Source organism: Sturnira hondurensis, unplaced genomic scaffold, assembly GCF_014824575.4.
Source record: "Sturnira hondurensis isolate 20B ecotype Veracruz unplaced genomic scaffold, ASM1482457v3 Scaffold0022215, whole genome shotgun sequence".
NCBI lineage: Eukaryota > Metazoa > Chordata > Mammalia > Chiroptera > Phyllostomidae > Sturnira > Sturnira hondurensis.
Genome location: NW_028094846.1, coordinates 10,238,167 through 10,260,512, shown reverse-complemented (window position 1 = coordinate 10,260,512; position 22,346 = coordinate 10,238,167). Strand labels below are relative to the sequence as shown.

Here is a 22,346-nt window from a genome sequence, read left to right as displayed (position 1 = left end):
CATGGTGCAAAGAGACTGAGTAACAGGACAAAAAATTAAAAATAGATTGCCATAAATAAACTCCGTGATAGGATTATGTAAAACCTTTCAGATAATTTTAGCTGTTTGGATATACAAACACGGCTTCTAGTTCTACTGTTTTAAATAAACTGACCTGTTTTTTTCCACTGACACCCGTCCGTTTCCAAATCCATTCATTCATCTTCGTCTACAGTCAATTCCCTTCTATTTTCTAATGATACGACCAAAGCTGCCATATAATGTTGTGCCCTGTACCCCACAGGGGCAAACAGGGTGGAAATCCATTCTACGTTTTGCTGACTAGGCCATGTCACCCAGCCTGGGTCGGTGTCCACCCAGAAGAAGGGAGCAATTCTGTAATTTGGAACAAGTGTCCCATGGGGCTTAGCTGTGGCCCTACCTTCAGTTGGCTTACAAGCCAGAAACAGAACAAAGGGGCAGAGCTGTGTGTTGTGATCAAACAAGATGTACAATAAAGACACACGTGGTGGCATATACAGTCCACATCTCGCTGACTCCTGTGAGTGGCCGTATTCGGTGTGCTGTTTACTCAGCTAAGCCAACTGGGGGGAAGCAAGAAGAAAACCTGTTGGGGAAGAGGCCACAGTGAAAGCCTTGGTGAGTTCCGGGGTGCACACTGTGGGCTCCCTGTGGTCGGAGTGTTTCCAGGAATCTTATGACCAGCAGAGTCCAGGGTCCTGGGCCGTGAACTCATTCATGTTTAACTTACTGAAGAACACCACCATCTTCCCTTTGGTAGAATGTGGCCTTCTTACAGGGCATCAAAGATGACAGGCAAATAGAGGTGAATGACAGTGAAGATTTTAGGGGTACGGAAGGTGAATCAACGGGGTGTTAATTCTTATGGGGAGCTTATTTACTCTCAGCGGATGGGGAATAAGCATGGAGAATGAGCATGTGTAAAGTGAGTCAGGCCCATCTACAATAAGCCAGTAGAGGAAGGACAGGAATTAGAATCAAATCCTATTCTGATGAACATACTGTCACTTTCATATTAAAAGATTGCACTTGGTGTAGGTCTTCGTAATTTCACTGAAGGTGATAATATGTGTGAAAATTATTGATCTTTTTAAAAAGATTGTATTTATGTATTTTTAGAGAGAAGGGAAGAGAGGGAGAAAGAGAGGGAAAGAAACATCAACATGTAAGAGAAATATCCATCGGTTGCCTCTTGCACACCCACAGCCAAAGACCTGGCCCACAACCAGCCATGTGCCCTGACTGGGAATCGAATTGGCAGCCTTTTGGTTTGTGGGATGATCCTCAACCCACTGAGTCACACCAGTCAGGGCTGATGATTACTGTTCTTACTCTCCCACAAAAGACAGAAAGGATAAGATCACTTCCACAGATCTGACCAGGCATATTTCCAAGATCCCAAGCTACCATGCAAAGATGTCATAAGCACAGGACATTCAGGCTTTCTCTCAGGCCAGAAGACATATGTAAGATAATGTGGCTACTCACAGGCCATTTTAGAAATTTGCTGGCTGCTCTCATAGGTTGGTCCAACACTGCCGGTAAGGCCACAGTCGTGGCACCCACAATTCACAGCTCTCGCATAATACATTCTCATGAAGGAAGAAAAAAGCCACTTCACAATGCAGTGAGGTGCCCTTCACTGGTGGTATTCAAGTGGAGGCTGGATGCTTAAGTCAAAGGTACTGGAGAAGACGTTTCCGGCCCTCAAATGGAAGGTTCCTTCCAGCTCTGAGATTCTCTGATTTCCTTGTAAAGCATGGTTGACAGATGGGATGTAGGGTCGCATTGTGCCATGAGACAAGCTATACTTAGAGTCAAACATGATAAAAGAGTCCATCAAAAGAGCCTGAAAGCTGACAGTCTTTTGGGAACCAAAGAACAAAGAACACTTTGGGACTCCGGTCCTTCTGCCATGAATGCTCAGCCCTGTAATGTCCATGTCTGTCGTGGGTGTGGCCAACAGCTTTGGGCAGTGGTGGACTTGAGTCCATAGGGGACAGAGGAGAAATCATGGTTCCCAGAGGGAAGACGCCTGGACAAGAGCTATCTCCAGTCGTTGACCTGGTGCAGGAAGGTGGATGACTCCACTTTCCTCTGAAAGAAAGACTTTTTAGTTGGATGCGCGCATTTTTTCTCATAGCCCACAAAATTATGCAATGTTCAGCAAAATCTGAGATGCCAGCGCGGACATTTTTAGCTTGCTTTGTCAAGACTCTTTTAGTACTTGACAAATTTTAACTCAAATTCACAAATGCCACAAGATAAAAAGCAGAAACCCACAGTGTGCATCATTCTTGAGACAGGTATATCACTGTAAAAAAAGTTTTTTTTTGTTGCTTCAGCAGCTCTCATTTGTTGGATTGGGATTAGTGCTATGCTTCATACAGAAAATATTAGAATGGCCCATTAACTCTGAGTTGATTTCTAGTAAAGGGGTTCTTTTTATTTTGCTCTGATACTGAACTTTATTCCCTATCACTTGAATCAGATTGAAGTCTGTGGTTATGAAGCAATGCCAAACTCCTGGCCCACACTGGGTTCGAACCCACAGTCCAGGTCTCATCAATATTATGCAGTGAGCAACCTGAGCATCTGCTGAAACCAGGGCTGCGGGGAGATGACCTCACAAGACAGCAGGGATCGTGTCTGTCTTTTGCACTGCTGTGTCCCAGCGTCCAGTACACTGCCCGGAACATAGGAGGTATTTAATACACATATATGTGGAATGAGTGAATTGTTTCTCCAAGGGACCAAGAGCCTATAGCCCTCCCCTTTTTCTTACCCTGAGTCCCATTTTCCAAAGGTATCTACTCTCCAACATTTCATGTGTTGAGAGATGAATTTAGAAGGAAAAGAACTTTCATATGATTGGGTCAGAAAATGTTTGTCAAAATGGGAAAGCTTACTGATATCTTAAAACAAAGGACAAACATGTTAATAGTAACGAATAACGCAGATAGAATTTAGAAAAAGACAAATCAGGATCACACGATCTTCTCTGGTCCACTTCTAGGAGGACAGCTCGCCTGGACAGAAGTCGTCTGCTCTGCTGATGTCGGCATTGCCTGTGAAGCAGATCACGCCCTTTGTAAACATCGCCCCTGGCGTGTGTCCCCTACATGGTCGGACAGGTGTCCCGGGTCCTGCTGTGACCACATTGGGAGGCCCCACCCATTTATAAGTGGGGAGCAGAGTGGCAGGTACAGAATCCCTGCCATAGGCATCTCACCTTCTTCTTCTTACCTTCTTCTCCAGGCAAGGAGGCCAACTCCAGCCAGGGCCATGGCGAGGACGAGGCACCGGAGACTGCTCTCACCACCAGAGGGATAGTTTTCTACTCTGAAAACAAGCATATGAGGAAGCACCCCCTAGTCTTCCTCCCCTTCTGTATTAACTTCCAGGGAAGCCCATCACAACTTTCCTTGCTCTCACTTCTCATTTCACAGCTCCACGCAGGGCAAGGATCTTTGGGTTACGCAGGGGGACGGTAGTTCCCAGAGTGGGATCTGAATGTCCCAGGGGTCTTCAAGACCCTTGCAGAGAGTCCATGAGTCTCAGGCGTGACTGTCCTCTTTTTATCACTCACAGGCACAGCGGGGTTTCCTAGGGGCTGCGTCACAGGTGATGACACCATTGTCTAAAATATGCGCCGTGTTTTCTTGAGTTTAAATTTAAAAATCATTTATTTTACATACAGTAAGTAACCACAGAGATAACCTACATAAATAAAAGCTCTTTGGGATCCTCAGTAATTTTTCAGAACATAAAGAAGCCCTCAGGCCCAAAAGAGAGAGAACCTCTGATTTAAAAGACTCGGTCTAAAGCAAGCCGTGATCCATGCTTACTGCTCACCCCCCCCCCCCCTTCTCAGTCTCCCTTCCCAGGCAGCCACACCCTGTCCTTACCCTGAGGGACCTGCAGGACCATTTAGACGTCACAGTGCTCCTCGTGACAGGAGGAAAGGTCGCTGCTCTGAGGATCCAGGTCCACAGATACCCGTCTGATAGGTCCCATCCCCGCTGGGAAGAATGTCTCCATAATCCATTTCTTGGATCATTTCTTCCCCATTTTTCATCCTGACCATGGGAATTTCTGTGGGGGCGGAGGAAGGCAGTAAAAGCCATGAGCTGTGCAGAAAAGAGTTACAATCTCTGAAAAAGTTTCTTGCGATTCACTCTGACCAGTGGGGGCTCTAGGAAGAAAAAGGTCAAGTTAAAAAGCAACAGATTATGTACTGAACACACAATGTTGGAAATTGGCATCTGGGTTTCCTGATTCATGTTCTTCACTGCAGGAAACATCTCAAACCAAGGATGACCCAGAACCCAGGTTCGCCAACAACAAACTGACTAATGGTGTACTTCCTGCCAGGGCGCTGTGCTCCAGAACAATGACCGTGCAGCTGGGCCATGTAATGGAGCTACAGAATTTGTGTGTGACTGTGTGTGATGAGCAATCCAGCATGACTCTGGAGAACTCGGCACTCCTTCCTTTCAGCTCCATGCTCGGGCAGAGAGATCACAGCCGTCTCAGCTCAGCTTCAGCTCTGAAGTGCCTCGTGTGCTCGAGCAGGTTCTTTGGTGATAGCTGTAGTCTGAATGTTTGTGCTCTTTCCCACCCCCTCCAATTCCATGTGTGGAAATCCTAACCCCTCAAAGATGATGGTATTAGGAGGAGGGGCTTTCGAGAGGTGCTTAAGTCATGAGGGTAGAACCCTCAAAACTGGGGTTAGTGCTCTTATAAGAGAGACTCCAGGGAAGTCCCCAGTCCCCTTCCACCATGTGGGGACACAGCAAGAAGTCAGCAGACTGCAACCTGGCACAGAGCCCTCACCTGAGCACGCTGGCACCCGGACTTGGACTTCGGGCTTCCAGAAGCGTGGGAACTGCCTTTCTGTTGTTTGTAAGTTACCCAGCCTGAGGGCATTTGGTTACAGCAGCCCAAACAGACTAAGGCAGTGATTGTCATCAGACACACACACATGGAACAGATCGAGTCACGGCTACCCCTCAAAGGAGCTACAGAGATTCGTATCACGGAGGGACTCCAGCGGCGACGACAGAGAATTATACATTTTGCCCTCGCTTCCCCTTGACCACCCTGCTCTTTTGTCGTATGGTGCTGTCCTTAGTGTTCCCTGCTGACACTGGGTCACACCCAGACAGGAGCCCCACGGAGCCCAACCCCGTCCTGGGAGGGGCTGCCTCCTGCTCATCTTAGACTCAGTTCCCCACCCCGAGCCACCAGGACACAGGAAGGAGCGTTCACCTCCACAACACCTTCCTTTTCTGTTCCTGTGGCATGCGGTCTAGCAGGAGAAAAAAGGCTTTCCAATATTGAAAAGGAAATAAGACGCCACCAAGAGAGACTCTGCTTTGTGCCTGTGTGTAAGAAATGATCACACATCCCTGCCTAGGGGGTCGGTTTTGACCAAACGGTTGAAACCCCATTAGGACACCCCAATAGAGAGAGGAGGCTTGAAGGGCGGGGAGCAGATATACTGAAGTTAAACTTCTGTGTTCTTCCCACACACCCCAGGTGTGCAGGCGTCCTTCCTGTTTTTCCAAATGCAACGGGAGCTGGGAGGTCCCATCTTCTAGAATGGTGAAGCTACGCAGACACGAGCTATGTGTTGGCTGCCACGTCCTCCCCTCGGAGAAAACCATTCAAATCTCGGTTTCAGTTCCTCGGGTCCCCACACCGCCCTGATTTCTGCCTGTCAAGTAGCTCTTCCATTGCACCTGGGCCAGTTCGAGCGGGTTTCTGTTCACGGCAACCATTAAAGTTGAGATGCTTTTTCAGTTAGTGAGTGGGAGGGTGGAAGCTCAAACTCTCATTCTCTGCCTCCGAGGCTTTGGAAAGAGAGTCCATGTTCATAACAGGGCCCAGATGCCTCCTGAGGGCCCACCCCCCCCACCCCCACCCCTGAAGGCCACTGCCGTGGGAAGAGGCACACTGAGTCTACCTGCCTCCTCTAGGGCAATAGAGGCATGATTCATTTCGACTAAGATTGTAAGTGAAAAAAGTTCTGCATTCACTAAAGGCTGGCCAATTAAATCCTACCATTAATGTGTAAGAGAAGCCTTTCACTGAAAGAAATCTTATCAGAAATTCTTTAATGAGGCCAAGACCTTCTGTCTGCCTTATCAGTCCAGATTTTCACTCATATTGGTATTATGGGAGCCCTCAGTCACTAAAACACTCGTAAGAATCGCCCACCACCCCAAGTATTTCCCAGCTGACAGGAGACGGAAGAATCTGTCTCACTCGATGCCCCCCAAAGGAGGTGTCCCTGGAGGTATTTCACTCTCTCAAGTGGAATTAGTGAGTCTCGTCAAAGTGCTGATAAAAAGTAATGAGGGAAAGTTCTCACGGGGAGTTACAGATCACGACAGTCCACCTAACAAGACGGATTTCAGAATAGGGGGCATATGGCCTAGATTAGAGGAAGTCACATGTAAAGGCAGGGGTTCTGGGGTGCAGGAACAAGGTGCTCTCCCTCCTTTGTACCTGTCCTTTGTGGGGTGTCTTTCCCATACTCCAGAAATCTCTTTAACCAGGCAATACATTCTTCTTCTAGCCAATTCTTCTGACACTGTAACTCACGGTGATTGGCCTCCCACACCCTCTCGGTGATGTCAGCCTCACTACCTACAGCTGCCCAGGACAGCGGGTCTTTGCTGACGATAATGAAATCCTGCCCATCACACGCACACCGCAGAAATCCCGCAGTGCTTCCAGCAAATCACAGCCCACCATCCTCTGGTAAGTGTGAAACCCTGGAACGCATACACAGGCCAGAAAGGGGTTTACACAGGGGTGTGGAGGAGGCCACCTGGTGACGTGACTGGGTGTGTGGCTGGCGGCATCCTCCGCCCCAGGCCACAGCACCCCACAGGCCTACCACGCATCACTGTCTCCAGGAGGCTCCTGTGACAAAATCCCAGCTGTAGACAGATATTTGCCGGGTACCTACTGTGTGCCAAAGGAACGTGATAACTCCTGCCTGGAGGGGTTATCCTGTCATGCAAAGGATTAATTGATTAACTTTATAGTGCAGTGGAGGGGGGAGAGAGACGCAGCTGCCAGAAATGTCCCCTGGAAAAGTTGATGCCGTAAGTCACGATGCTAAGTGAGCAACTCACTACACTTAGCCACCAGGAAATGAGACACAGAATGGCCACGTTTATAGGGGAAAGGAGAAGACACAGGTCGCAAGCCTGAATGATACTGGGATAGGGACACAGGGAGCAATGAACAAAGGGCTCCTGGGGACGACAGACAATTTGGAAGATGCACAGGACATATGGCAGGCACTGAATCTCATCAACCAAATTGTCCAGGCCTTGCCAAAAGCCACAGAGAGGGCAACTCGGCAAAAGCTCACAGGCGCTGTCAGCCTAGGGACCTCGAGGCCAGCTGGGGTGGGAAGCAGGGAGGGAAGCAATCTGCTGCATTTGCCACCTGAGGGACTGCAGTGACTGCAGTCGCTTCAGGTCCACCTTGAGCTCCTGCTGCCAACCCCACAGCAGCTGCGCATACCTCTCCCAGGGACTAGGCATGAGGTGCTCCGCCATCCACGGTGCCCGAGGCTCCTTCACCCAAGAGACACTGTCATGTGTGGTCATGGGATAAGGGTCCACATACCCCACTGGAATAAATTCAGGAATCCCACGGCCAGGATCTGAGATGCCCAGGCATTAGTATCTCAGGGAGTGAGTACCTGGGAGGGAGGCGAAGAAGGAACATACTCAGAGTCACAGACTGTCCAGGTCCCTAAGCCTCAGTCCACTTAATTACCCCCATCAGCTCTGTGTTTGGCTGCACCCTTTCCTCCTGAGACCTGGCTGCGGCCTCCTCTAACAGAACCAGAACCCCAGCAGTCGGGACTGGAAAGGTCTTGAATGCTCTAGCCCAAGACTTGGAGCCTTTTTTGTTCAGGATTAGAAGCCTTACGATGAAATTTTACAGGTAATCTCCATTTGTACGTGAAAGAGGGGGTGCTCTTTGGGTTCGCAGGGAGAGGGCCCAGGCCCACTTACTGGGTCTGCAGGTTTGAAAACACTGACAACCCAGCTTTCCATTTTACCAACAAGGACAGTGAGTGGATAAATGAGGGCCCTTGTCCACCTCTGCATGTGCACCTGTGTGTACACACACCCCCACACACACACCCACACGAGCACGCGCCAGGGCAATGAGATCAAGAACCCACATACATTTTTTAAAAGCACAATTCTTTTCCTGTTACACCAAACCACCTTTGTTGATCATTTTATTGTTTTCTCTACTTTTTCTTCTGGCCAAACATCACTAAAAGGATTGTGATAATCATAAAGGGACAAGGTAGATTAAGCTAGAATGATACGTAACTGGCCCTCTCTGCCACTTCCATGCTGACCTCTCAGCTCAGGCAAGAAGCTCACGGTCAGGTGGAGACCGACGAGGCAGTTTCAAAGTATGTGATGGGCCCCATGATGGGGTGAGTGCAGGGTGTGGGCCCTTGGGAAGACTTTCCCGAGAAGACATGTCTTAGGGGGATGCCAGGGACAAGAAGGAGGTGAGCTGGCAAAGGGGTTATGGGGTCACAGGAGGGAGGGTGGCGGAAGCAGAGCAGAAACCACATGTGCCAGCAGGAGGCAGGAGAGAGTGTGGCTTGCTGGCAACCAATGGCCCCAGGAGAGACGATGGCATATGAGAGGTGGGCAGAGCCAAGGCTGAGGGCCAAGCCCCTCTGCGCCATCCAAAGAGCAGCGTCCGGGCTTTCTTCCCCTACTCTGCTCACCACAGTCTGGAAATGCCAATCTCAAGTCTTTAGTCTTGTTATGTCCTGCCATCTGGTTTATCAAAATCCCTCCCAACCATCAAAGCCCATCTCCAAAGACACTCCCAGGACCAGCCTTGACCTTTGCATGGCCAAGTCAAGAGGACAAAGGAGGCCCGTGACTGCTCAATGGGAAAATTTTTCCTGCGTAAGTATCAGTGGCATCGTCGCCACACACAACATTTGCAATTCTGGGAATTTTGCTTTCTTATAAAAAGATCACTTCATAACAATCTGCACTATCTAGAGTTTATAAGAGGTAAGTGGAGAGAAATATGGTCTGTGACGGTACCCTCCAAGTTCAATGTAGTGCCCTTTTCTTCACCCTCAACCTCAACGCAGTTCCTGCTTTCAGAGCACTCTCCCCCCGCCAGCCCTGACTTCAAAGGCTGCTGTGCCCCTGAAGGCCAGCCTCCATCTGCGGGTCATCTGCCTGTCCACCCCTCCTGCAGCTGCAGCCTGGCTCCGCTCCAGGACACCTCGGCCCTCTCCCCTTCCCTTGCCATGGGCCCAGTTACCCATCTGGTGTGTCCACAGGTATGGGTCATGTTTGCTCCTTAGCTGGGCTTCCAAAATGAGACCTCGGCTGTGATGGAGGTGGGTGGACAGATGTTAAATCAGTAACTCAGAACAAAAAAGAAAGAGGAAAGTCTATGGTCTCTTTCATGATATGTTAGACTGTGCAATAATTTGTATTCTATGGACATATTACCCGGATGACCAGATTTCTAGTATAGTATGAGGGTTGTTGAATCATTTCAAAAGACCTATTTTTGATCATTTTTGATTGACTAACATGGCAATCTCATATGACTCAATCTTAGAATCTTCTGATTCTTTCTTCTTGCTTCGATAATTAGGTGTGAAATTAGGTTTCTCCCTTTCTATGAACAGACTATTAGCATCAACTCACTCACTGGACTGAAATCTACAATTTAGAATTCGGTCTTCTATTTAGGCCAGGCAAGCTGCCCCTCAAAGGGCATTTGCTGCCTGTCCCAATAGCCCCTGACGGACGTCGCAGGAGAGCCGGAGCAATACAACCTCCGAGCGTAGGCCAGGTACAGTGGTTACTTAGTGTCCTAAATTATGTTCCCTTCACCCGATTAGATGAGCTGGTTAGGCCATTTTTACAAGAGGCTGTGAAAATCACTGGTTATAAAACAATTGGTAAAGTGTTTTCAGGCATTTGCCCACGGGGCAATTTTTATTTACTGGGCATCTACCACGCACAGGAATTGTAAGGCCGCGGAAGGATGGCAAAGGCACGTCACACGCCAGTTCTTCCCTCCAGGCGCGGGCAGGGCTGTAGGAGGACTAAAGCACAGAACCTGATCAAGTTGCAGGGCAATGGCTGGTGGTGAGCAGTGACTGCTGTGACCCAGGTACTGGCTGAGTGCCCAGGGGAGAGAGAGCCCGCTCTCCTGTGAAGCCACCGGGGAATGTTCCAAGGAGGTGACACTTCTCCCAAGAAACTGGGCCCTGATGAGCTGCGGAGGGCGGCAGCATCTGCACCATAAGCACTGCAAGAATTTACTGAGCACTACCCTGGGTTAGTAGGTGCGCGCGGTTAGGTGCGTGCGGCTAAGCCTTCAATGAACAGGAGTTCCATTTACTCCTCAGGGCAACCCTTGGAGGCAGGTTTTAAAATTCCCATTTTATTTTATTTTTTAATATTTTATTTATTTATCTTTAGAGGGGAAGGGAAGGAGAGAGGAAGAGAAACATCAATGTATCAATGTATGGTTGCTTCTCGTGCATCCCCTGCTGGGAACTGGCCCCTGTTGGGAACTGGCCTGCAACCCAGGCATGTGCCCTGACTGGGAATCGAACCGCGATCGTCTGGATCGCAGGCCCGCGCTCAATCCACTGAGCTACACCAGCCAGGGCCAAAAATTCCCATTTTTAATAAGTGCAGAGAGATGAAGAAAACTGTCCAAGGTCCTCCTTAGAATCCACATGTGGTGGAGGAAGGAATGACTCTCCCATCTCTGAGCGCCGCCCCCCGCCTCTGCCGTATACACCCAGCTGTGTCCTAAGGCAGGGCACTTCCCCAGCCCACTTTCAGGCTCCCCACTCCGCCACCATTGCTCTCTCCCGCCCCCTTGTGTCAAGGGTGACTCACTGTCACTGATTCCCCCAGTCCCTGAGGCTCAGGTTCCAGACCTTCCTCCGAGGCCCTGATTGGATAACCAGGTCAACAAAGTCCTGATTACTCATTGGCCCTCCCAAGGAGCCTGAGGCCTTAATCCGGTCAGAGTGATTATGATTTCTGGGAACTACCCCGTGGAATGTCAGGCATCACGGGAACGAGAAGTGGGCGTGGATATTTTTAGTTAAGAGGGCCCTTGGACACTTCGCAAACCACGTGGCGACGCGGATGGTTCTACAGGTAGCAAGGGCTCCTCTACCTATGGGAACTCCCTGAGGGCCTGCAAAGCTAGTGTGATGGTTTGACTTTTTAGCGACTCTTTCGATGGAGGTTGCCAATGTCTCCTTTTGTAGAAGTTTTATGCTTTCCTGAATTTTCAGTAGGCACAGTTCTAGCGGTAGGGATGAGGCAGCGAACACATCAAAATCCCAGCCCTCTGGGCCGATTTCTAGAAGGCAGCAATGAAAATTGTGAAGAAAAATAAAGCAGAGAAAGAGATAGAGTGTGAAGACGGCTAATCTTTTAGATAAAAGGACCAGGAAAGTCTTCCCCGAGCAGGTGGCAATTGAGCAGAGAGATGCGAATGAAGTGAGGAAGTGAGCTAAGAGAGAAGAGCCCTCCAGACAGAAGAGCAAGCCCCAGTCCTCGAGGAGACTGTGCTGGAGGGTAGCAAGGACATCACTGCAGGGCCACGTGGAGTATTAAAGAAGAAATTAATGAATGAGCTGTGATGAGTTTTTTTTTTTCTCGGTATTCTCTGTATACAATGACGATCATATGCCTCATATTTCCCAGAAGAATTCCAATTTTGTGAATTTTATTCTTTTTAGATGATTCATTGCAGTTGTAACAAAATGTGATTTGATACATATATTCTTGAAAGGTTTTCCATAATAAATACAAATGCGGACATCAGAGAGAATGTCCTTCGCCATTTGTCTCAATTTGGGTTTCATAAAGCAAGTGATCTTTAACCTGGTCCCCCTCCCTCCAGTTCTTGGCAATCCTCTGGGGTAAGAGAATGGTTGAGGTCAGAGGATTTTAGTAAAGATAGATATTCCAACTAGCCAGAAAAAAAATCTACAAATTACTTGAATTTCTCAGATTTAGACAGATTCCATGTCAACCAAGAAGAAGAGAGCCTTCAGGGAGTAAAACGCTGTCTTGGAGAAATTTCTCCTGCGTGTACCTTGGCAACAGCTCCATGGAAACAGACTAAAGTCTAATAAAGTCTATAGCAAATGCCCATATTTTCCCATGTTAACTCTTTGAACTCAAGGTCACTTCTAAACAGATAATCTGTGTGTTTTTACACTAGTTCTGTGGTTGATTTAGAGGGCTCACCCATCATCAGTCCTTACCCAGGAAGGACCCTGTCATTCACAAAGCAAATTGCTATAACAGATTGATGTTGTACATCCACAGAATCATGAATATTATCAAGAGACTGACCTTGGTTATTTCAAGACTAAATGCACAGACCTCATGGGGCCATGCAGGAAAGACCCTATGCATGCCCCAGCCAACTGCACTGCCCACGTCACCAGGCCAGTTTCCCACAGGCTGAAACGCAGCACGGGATGAATTGTAAAGCATGAAACATCGTGTTGTGTTTTTTCTTTTTTTCCCCACACAAATTCTACAACTACAATACACCACAGTCGCTAATTTGCAGTCATTGTTGCTGCCCAAGTTCTCGGTGGCTCACAGATAACTTCAATTTCTTAGGGACATTACCTTTGAACATAAATCCCCTCAGGAGGCATTTATTAAGTGCCTACTGGTCACGAGGTAGTGCCGGGGCAATAAAGAAGAGAAAAACGAAGAGCTCTCTGCCTGGCTTTACGGAGGGCCTTGAAGGGAAGACTTTTCTAAATGGGGCATTAAAAAGCTGGGAACAGGAGCTAGGGGAGCCCTCAGGAAGGAGCAGCCCATGCAGGCTACAGAGTCGATGAGAGCAACACTCTGGGGGTGACACTGGTGTCATCTTGGCACTTCCTGGAGTTGTGCCCCCAAACACTCCCTGCAGCTCCACGTCCAGAAGCTCCTACGCAGGGCCATCATCAGACACATGTATCAAGCAGCCCAGGTCTTTGTTAACAACCCGGCTCCCTTCCCTGTAGCATCCCTTGGCACACAATTCTTGGCCAGGGTCCCGGCAGGAAACAGCCTTCTCTTCAGATGAGTCACATGAAGAGACCTTAAGAAGGGACGTTTGCAGAGGTATGGGCAAGGTTAAGGGGAAAAAAATGAGGGATAATGTGGTCCAGAGGCTGGCAACCATGGGAAGTAATTACCACCTCTAGGGCTGCAGAGATAAGAGCAGCAAATTGTGTTTCTGAAGCCCAGTGGGAGCTGGAACCACAGGAAGAAGGGGCTATTCTGGGGAAACTATTTTGCAGAGGGGCACAGCTACCACGAGAGACACTGCAGAAACAGGGGAAGGAGAAGATGAAACGCCCCAACCTCTTTCCTCATTTTCTGATTGCTCCTTTCAGAATCTCCCATTGGGTGGAAATCAGCCTGCAAGAGAGACTGACTGGGGCAGCCTGTAGAAGTCACCATCCAGGGCACAAGTGGGGCAGAGACGGAGGACATCTGGGAGTCGGAAGGAGAAGAGCCAGGGCAGAGTGACCTTCCCCCCTTTACAAACGACTGGTTTTGTTTCACACCCCACCCATTATCAAAGTGCCAAGTGGCCACAGCCAGAGGCGCAGTGACATTGTCAAGAAGCCCCGACCGTGGGCCAGAAGACCTGTGCACACTTCAGACTTTTATTATTGTGTTTATTATGGGAGCTGAGTCAGCGGCTCTGCGCTGGGTTTTCTCCGCCCGCCACAGGGTGAGGGAGACCATTGCAAGAAGGACTGCATTTAGGGGATACTGTGGTCACATTATTGGAGAGCTTTTTACAGATGAAATGCAGGTAAAATATAAGCTTTTGACCTCCTGTAAATACCACCTTCTCTCCCTTCCTCTTTCCATCGTCTGTCTCTGACCCCCCAACCCCCATCTTTCCCACTTCTGACTTAAATGGTGGGATCTTTCTGGATTAAGTTTTTGCAGAAACAGGACCTACGTCTGAATGGCGCACGGTCCTATCCCCCAAAGCTCCTGGCACGTGGTCGGCCGTCAGCCAGCATTTGTGCAGTCAGTCGTTCCCAGCTGACGTGAGAGCTCCTGCCTGTCATCCCACGCTGGTAGCTGCGACAGTGTCCCGACAGTGCCCGCCCCGTCTGTCCGGGAGCGCCCGTCCCCAGCTGGAGGACCAGCTGCTCTGGGCAGCGGAGCCCCGGACCCTCTCGAATGCCGGGGGGCGCCTGCAGGCACCTGCGTCCCCAGAGACATGGGCCCCGAGCCGAGGAAAACGCCTTCTGCTCGACTGACGGCTCCAACACCCAGGAACCGAGTCTGGAGCTCTGGTTTTATCCTCCCGGGAGCTTCTCCCACCGGGAGAGCTCGCAGTGAGGCAGAAACACGCGGGAACCTAAACAGCGGACCGCGCCCCCGGAACTCGGGCCACGCCCCCCGACGCCCGCGGCGTGGTGGCCGGGAGGGGAGGGAAGGAGGGAGAGTCTGGGAGGCGCGAGAGGCCGCGCGCGGGGCGGGGCTTTGCGGAAGGGAGGGCTCCCACCCCCTCGGCCGCTGGGCCAGCCCAAATCCCGCACTAACCATGCGGCCGGTGTGCCGCTGCTACAGGTCTGAGGTTCAACAAATTCGCTTCTCCGCCGCTGGCTCCTTCGACTTTTCGCCCCAAGTTTGAGGAAGACGAGCTGTTCCGCTGCCTCGGCTCCGGGGTTCGGGGCTGAGAGAGCGTGGGATACGCACGGGCAGCACGGTGCTTCACCGTAAATACAACCAGGANCACATTATTGGAGAGCTTTTTACAGATGAAATGCAGGTAAAATATAAGCTTTTGACCTCCTGTAAATACCACCTTCTCTCCCTTCCTCTTTCCATCGTCTGTCTCTGACCCCCCAACCCCCATCTTTCCCACTTCTGACTTAAATGGTGGGATCTTTCTGGATTAAGTTTTTGCAGAAACAGGACCTACGTCTGAATGGCGCACGGTCGTATCCCCCAAAGCTCCTGGCACGCGGTCGGCCGTCAGCCAGCATTTGTGCAGTCAGTCGTTCCCAGCTGACGTGAGAGCTCCTGCCTGTCATCCCACGCTGGTAGCTGCGACAGTGTCCCGACAGTGCCCGCCCCGTCTGTCCGGGAGCGCCGGTCCCCAGCTGGAGGACCAGCTGCTCTGGGCAGCGGAGCCCCGGACCCTCTCGAATGCCGGGGGGCGCCTGCAGGCACCTGCGTCCCCAGAGACATGGGCCCCGAGCCGAGGAAAACGCCTTCTGCTCGACTGACGGCTCCAACACCCAGGAACCGAGTCTGGAGCCCTGGTTTTATCCTCCCGGGATCTTCTCCCACCGGGAGAGCTCGCAGTGAGGCAGAAACACGCGGGAACCTAAACAGCGGACCGCGCCCCCGGAACTCGGGCCACGCCCCCCGACGCCCGCGGCGTGGCCGGGAGGGGAGGGGCGGGAAGAAGGAGGGAGAATCTGGGAGGCGCGAGAGGCCGCTCGCGGGGCGGGGCTTTGCGGAAGGGAGGGCTCCCACCCCCTCGGCCGCTGGGCCAGCCCAAATTCCGCACTAACCATGCGGCCGGTGTGCCGCTGCTACAGGTCTGAGGTTCAACAAATTCGCTTCTCCGCCGCTGGCTCCTTCGACTTTTCGCCCCAAGTTTGAGGAAGACGAGCTGTTCCGCTGCCTCGGCTCCGGGGTTCGGGGCTGAGAGAGCGTGGGATACGCACGGGCAGCACGGTGCTTCACCGTAAATACAACCAGGAGGGCTAACAAGAGCACCACCAGCCCGCCTCAAGTCCTTTCTTTCGGGTTCTTTTAAAGAAACACCGACACGCCCCCGCGGATCTTTCGAAAACCTAAACTCCGTCGGCTCTTCAGGGATTTAGCAACTGCGCGACGCTCCGGGCCCTCTCCCAATAAAAATAGGGGAAGCGCCCAGTGTCACCAGTTGCTAGGTAGAATATAGAGAGCTCTAGGCAGCGCCTTCCGGGGTCATTTTTAACCTTGTGTTGGTTTCATACACTGCTTGACCCTTTTGGTGTGCCTGTCTCTACCCTGTTCCCAACCTTTTAAAATAACAATTATTATTATAGTAATAATTATTATAATTAAAATATTTTTCAATTACAATTCACATGCAATATTATAATCGTTTCAGGTGGTTCTGTTTCCAATTTTTAAATATTCATGTGCAAGTCACAGAAAACATAAAGATTAATCACTCCATTGCCCTCAGGGAACACAGAGAAAAAGAGGCCTTTGCTTCTTCCCTGGCATAGATTTCACCCCCAGTGGACAAGAAAGATTCACGCAAGGTTCCCAGAACTTGGATCTTCCTGCTCTGGCTTCCTGCAATGCCGTAGAGTTCATATGGCTAACACAGCACCTATCAGACTGTCTTATTATTTTAGCAGGTCTATCTTCCCTGCAGCTCCAGCACCCAGCACGATAGACAACAACAGTTGCTTGTTGCATGAAGGAGAGCAAGAAAAATGCCTTTAAAAAAAAAGATTCTGAGGGGCAGCCACTTGGCTTGCTTGATTAGCAATTCCCAGGATTAAGCTGTGACTGTGTTGGCATCAGGGGAGCATGTGAGCAGGGGAGCATGAGAAACAGCAGTTTAAGCTTATCCAGGGAGCTGGGGGACAGGCCCAGACAGGAAGGAGGAAGTAGAGGTAACTGGGAGAAATAAGCCTAAGCCGAGGCAAGGCCAAGAGGCAGGTCGGCTTGAGCTCTGGTTCAAGAACAAGGGTTTGTATCCCAGCTACTTGACCTTGGGCAGACTCTCAATTTGAGCTGAGGCTCAGTTTCAACTTTAAAAGCAAACCCTGGCATATATTTCATAAAGTTGTCAAAGGGTTAGAGGAGGTTCTGTTTTTGATACACCTAGTAGGTAGTAGAACTATAGAAATTGAGTTCCTTCTGTGGTAAGTGAATACCGCTCCCCACAGACACACACCTTAAAGATACCCACATCCTAATCTCCAGAACCTGGGACTGTTATCTTAGGTGGCAAAAGGGATTTATCCTGCATGATTAAATTAAGGATCTTTAGATAGGCAGAAAATCCTGGATTATCTGGTGGGTCCCAAGTAATCACAGGGGTCCTGATAAGCTAGAGGCAAAAGAGTCAGACAAGGTGTGGCAGTAGAAGCAAGGCTGAAGTCAGGCCATTGCTGGCAGGGAGCCATGAACCAAGGAACGCTGACAACCTCCAGAGCTGGTGGGAGGGGGAACAGATTCTCCCCCAGAGCCTCCAGAAAGAATGGGACGCTACCAGCACTTGGATTTTAGCCTGTGAGACCCACTTTCAGACCTCTGTCAGAGAATAAATTTATTCTGTAAGAGAACACATTTGTGTTGTTTACACCACTAAATTTGTGGTCACTCGTTACAGCATCAAGAGGAGGCTTATTGGGTCTTTAAAGTTACACACACATAATCACCATCAGCCCTCTTGAGCCATTCCAGGTAAACCTCTAATTTAAGAAAAGACAGTGGGTTTGCCACGTAACCTCTTCCACTGAAGCCTCCCAGCCCTGCCATCCAAACTTTTAAGTTACTTTCTAAAACCTGCCCTATGTAGAAATTCTGAAGCTACTTCGGGAAATTATGCACATATATCACTTAGCACAGTGTCAGCTACATAGTAAATAAATGTTAGCAATCATTATCACTATATTATTATTCACTAGTTTAACAAGAGAGAGTGTGGCTTTTCCTTTTCCTTGCATGAACAAATTCTTAGAGATCATAAAGGTCATACCTGCCCTCCTACCATGGTTCAAGTTCACTATTTTGTCAAGTTCACTGAATCCTAATAACATATTTTAACTTTTAATACTCAGTAAAATCCATTCACCCATCCATTCCTAACTCACCTTACATTTAAAAACAATCAAAACTGCTAAATTTTGATGTGCATTTGCATATGTGGTTACTTGGCTTTCTCACTTCTCTTGAATTTTTTTTCTAATGATCCAAGAAAATATTTCATAGTGCCAAACTCTAAAACATTTTCTTTTTACTATGCATAAAATTTTCCTCTATATAAAAATATTTCTCTATATAAAAATGGACAAAGTTGAAATCATATCATATATATAATTTTTGTCTTGCTATTTTTCCTCCATGTCATTACACACTTTTAAAAAACATTCCAACGACTATCAAATGGGTATTCCACAAATTCTTGATCACCTTCTAATGTTGGATATGTAAGTTGAATAGAATTCCCTCTTGTTTATTTTAAACTAATGTGTAAAGAGTAAGGGTGCAGGTGTTGGTAACAACAAAGGAGCATGAGGGAAGCGTAACCAGTGTGTGGTACGTGTGTGGATATTTCTGTGGTTAGGGATGGGAAATGCAGACAGCTATGGCTGGGCCAGTGAAAGCCGACCAGAGTAAGTGTTTATTGGAGTGTTCCAGAACCTGCAAATACATACCAGGTTTTTTTAAAAGATTGGGATAATGAGGAAGAGTATATCATCTAACATCTATGTAACACTTTTCTCCCTTACTCAGGGTTGTTTCAAAAAGGATTTAGGATGAATTTAACAACAAACAACCAACCCAATGAAAAAATGAGCAAAAACTGGAAGAGACATTTCTCCACAGAAGATATACAAACAGTTAATAAGCACATGAAAAGATGCTTGCATTTTAATCATACCTTCCTTTTCCCCAGGACAGTGGAGGTCAAGGTCATCTAGTTTGAGAGGCAGTGAAGGAGGGTGATGATATATTAAAGAAAGGAACGCTCCGTACCTCCCACACATACATCTCATATCTCAACCCTCCACTATCTCCATTGTTGGTACTTTTCCCAAATCCCTAATTATGGGAATTTTCCAAGCCTCTGTCTCCTATCTTCTATGTTTCTGCCCCTTTGCTTATAGTTTAATTAATAAATTCATGGAATAGATAATAAGAGGCTATGCTAGGCTTTGAGGGGACAAAGCACAAGTGAGCACAGTTCCCCTCCCTCTGGGAGTTCACAGCTTCGTGGGGAAAACCAACATGCTACACCTAATCCTCCTGCTGTGCTGTCTTTGCTGGTGATTGGAACTAACAAGCACCCACTTCCAACTCCACAACACTGCAGGTCTTCCCCCTTCTGCTCCCACCAACACCCTGAACCAGTCAGTCACCAAGTCCACTGATGCTGCCTCTAAAGTGTTTCTCAAATGTGTCCCTACTCTCAGACCTATTTGCCATGAGCTTATCTCAGGACACCCTCTTCCCTCCCCTGGACCGACCTACTGACTGACCTCCCAGCCACCACAGTATCTGTCTCAAATGCCAGTCTGACCTTGTCAATTCTGTCAACTTCCATGACCTACAGGAGAGTGCCCACAGTTATTAACCTCAGTCTCCAGCCCTAGCTCCTCCGGCCACCATCCGCCTTCCACCCTGGCAATGCCCTCTGCAGAGGCTCCCCATAGGCTGCTGTGCTGCCACCTGGCTGCCTCCAGTCATTGCTTACAAACAACCCCCTCCACACACACACAAATCAGCTGGTATCTTGTCTCCATGTTTCTATGGTAACATGTGCCCTTCTCTCATTGCGTGTAACTACCTGTCTCTCTCACTGGTCTGAGAGTTCCTTGAATGCAAGGACCAGGCCTCTTCTTGTCTGTATCCTCAGTGCCTAGCACACAGTAAGAGGACAACACATGCCAGGCACTGTTCTAAGCACTTCTCACATATCAATTCATTTAACCCTCAGGGCGTTCTCTAAGGAAGTTGTTCTTATGGTATCCATTTCACAGCTGAGGACAATGAGAAATTAATCAGTTGGTCCAATATGCAGCAGGAAGTAGCAGAATTGGGATTTGAACTCAGGCAATCTGTTTCCAAATATGGCTCATAATCACTGTTTTCATCTGCCCCTCAACTTACATGTGTTTGTTGAATGAACAAAAGATGATCCCTTTCCACCTCCCCATCTCCATATGTCCCTAAATAAATAGTTCTCTCCTAGTAGCTTCTTTTCTGATCTCCACTGCGCCTCCCGGTCTCAGGGAAGCCTCTACTCTGTGACTTCTAGTTCTCTCCCCCCTAACCCCACTCAATCAATCTGCCATCCTGTCCAGGAGTTTTAGTTTTTCCTCGGAAACATCTATCAGATTCATGTCTGTTTCCTCCTCATCCCTTCAGGCCAGATGACCACAGTAGCTTCCTGACCAGTTCCCTGACTTCACCACCTCACTCCTTTGGAACCTTGGGATTCACATGCATTTTTATTTAACACTTTGCAACAAACCATGAACCCACCTTTAATTGACGAGAGACTGGGTAACAGAACCCGGGTTCAAACAGGGTTTGCCTGGCTCTGGGGACTCTTTCAGTTCCAAAAAGACTGGTGACTTTGGGTCAGTCACTTAACTTCCAAGAGTCTTAGATTTCTTGTTCATAAAATGGGGATAGTAACAGCAATTACTTCATCGTAGAGCAACCGAGATAACGGCACAGTGCCTGACACAGAGTAGCTGCTCAGTGATTGCCGGTGAGTAAAGCTCACAACCCCCAAAGCCTATCTACCATATGAGTTGGCTAACTGTTCTGAGCAAAATGCTTTCTGGAAAAATTCTTGAACCATAGCTGAGAGGAAGTTGCCATAACTGGGTCCTTCTTTGTCCCTCAGAGTTGCTCTCTCTCTCAGGACGCACCATGCCATTGTATGAAAAAATCTATGTTACTGGTTCCTTGCAGAATGCTCAGCAAAAGGAAATACAGCCCAGTGTGGTGGAGCGTGCACAGAATCTGTGACTCTGCCCTGTCCCAGCTGTGTGACCACAGGAAATCTTGAAAGCACTCTGACTTTTCTCGTGTACAAAATGGGAGTAATAATACCCCTCCCCGACACACACACAACATAGGGATACTGCATAAATACTTTTTAGTGTGCGTCCAGATACAGAGTAAGACCTAAAGAAGTTGTGCGACATTGTATAGTCAGATCATGTATACGATGAGCACGCTTTACGAGATTTATAAATCACATTATCAAAATCAAGTAAAAGTACATGGAGGAAAGGTAACAGGACTGTGCACATCAGGTGCATTCACTATCTTGAATCCTAAACACCTACCTGTCTTCTTAAGAAAGAACAAGCGGCTCCTCCCCCCAATCCTGAGAGGTGGGTCAAGACTCCCCCAGAGTCCCGCCTCCAGGGCCCAGTGACGTAAGGCCCCGCCCACGAAGGGGCGGGGCAGGTTCTGGTCACGTGAGCGCGGGTGCGGAAGTGGTGCAGCAGGCGACGCTGGTGGTTGGCCAAGGCCTTGGGTCCCGGGGGCGGGGTCAGGCCTGCCGACCCGCCTGGTGGAGCCGGGGGAGGAGGCACCAGCGGGGCCCGGCACCAGAGTTAGGGATTTGGTCTGTGGTCCCCTAGAGTGTAGGACCAGCGGCGGTCCCGAGCCCCCCCGGCCTGCGCCCGCGCCCACTGCACTGGGTCTTCCGGGGCTGAAGCTCCGGTGGCTGTGGGAGGTGGGCGAGGGAGGATCGGAGGGCGCGGGCGCCCTGTGCACTGTGCAGGCGGGAGGCGGCCGGGGGCCGGGACGCCATGTCCATGGAGGACCCCTTCTTTGTGGTGAAAGGGTGAGTGTCGCCGAGGGCTCCCCTGGAGGAGGTGACGTTCCCTGCCCCGCACCTCCCCATTCTCCGTGCTGGAGGGGGAGGGGAGACGTTGAGGCTGGGGAGGGGACAGTGGGGACGGCTTAGCCTTCAGGGCTGTGACCAAGTGTCCAGAGATCTGACCCACCTGGACTGTGAAATTGTACCCCCAATCAAACCCCTGGGGAGGGGGTACCCTTTGGCCTCTGCGTTGCTGTGTAACTTGTGTGGGGGTTGAATTCAGCAGCTCTGCAGGTGGGGAGGAGGACACGGGTCCCAGCACAACGGGGCTATAGTAGAGCACGGGCCTTACTTCGAAGGAGGGAAAACAGCATCTGGCAGGAAAAGGGAAATGGCCCTCCTGAGCTTTGTAGTTGGCTTTGACGGGGGTGAGTTCCCATTGTCCACTGAGATCCGAACGCTGGCCCGCAGACTGGTGGGACCACAACCAGCCCGGAGGCGTCCCAGCACGTTCTCAGGCTGGGAGGCGGGGGCGGCGTGGAGCTGGGAGGCTGGGGAGCCGGCTCCGGAAAACAGCTCAGTTCAGTGGGGGAGTTTTTACTGAGTAATGGGACGGGAGGAAAGCAGTCGTTCGTGCTCAGTGATGATGTTGGAAAAAAAACAAAATGAAATCAGCCAAACAAAACTTT

At 49.5% G+C, this 22,346-nt stretch overlaps 2 protein-coding genes across 3 annotated transcripts in view; one reads left to right on the top strand and one right to left on the bottom strand.

Annotated features, from left to right (window-relative positions):
• Nucleotides 1-3,159: 3,159 nt before the first annotated feature.
• On the bottom strand, nt 3,160-21,648 carry LOC118979252 (major histocompatibility complex class I-related gene protein). The gene is given in 11 exon segments (XM_037035295.1): nt 3,160-3,322; nt 3,325-3,363; nt 3,930-4,021; nt 4,023-4,116; nt 6,535-6,765; nt 6,768-6,803; nt 7,433-7,747; nt 15,809-15,871; nt 19,344-19,419; nt 21,176-21,402; nt 21,528-21,648. Coding segments are annotated over 11 exon segments (1,353 nt in total). The 3' UTR covers nt 3,160-3,263.
• STX6 (syntaxin 6) overlaps nt 21,411-22,346 on the top strand; it is a 33,214-nt gene continuing 32,278 nt past the window's right edge. For both annotated transcript variants that reach the window (XR_005064874.1, XM_037035359.1), the window contains exon 1: nt 21,411-21,681. Coding sequence is in view for 1 of the 2 variants with exons in the window: in XM_037035359.1 (XP_036891254.1) it covers nt 21,647-21,681 (35 nt within the window). In the remaining variant the exon portion in view is untranslated. The remainder of the gene's footprint in view (nt 21,682-22,346) is intronic.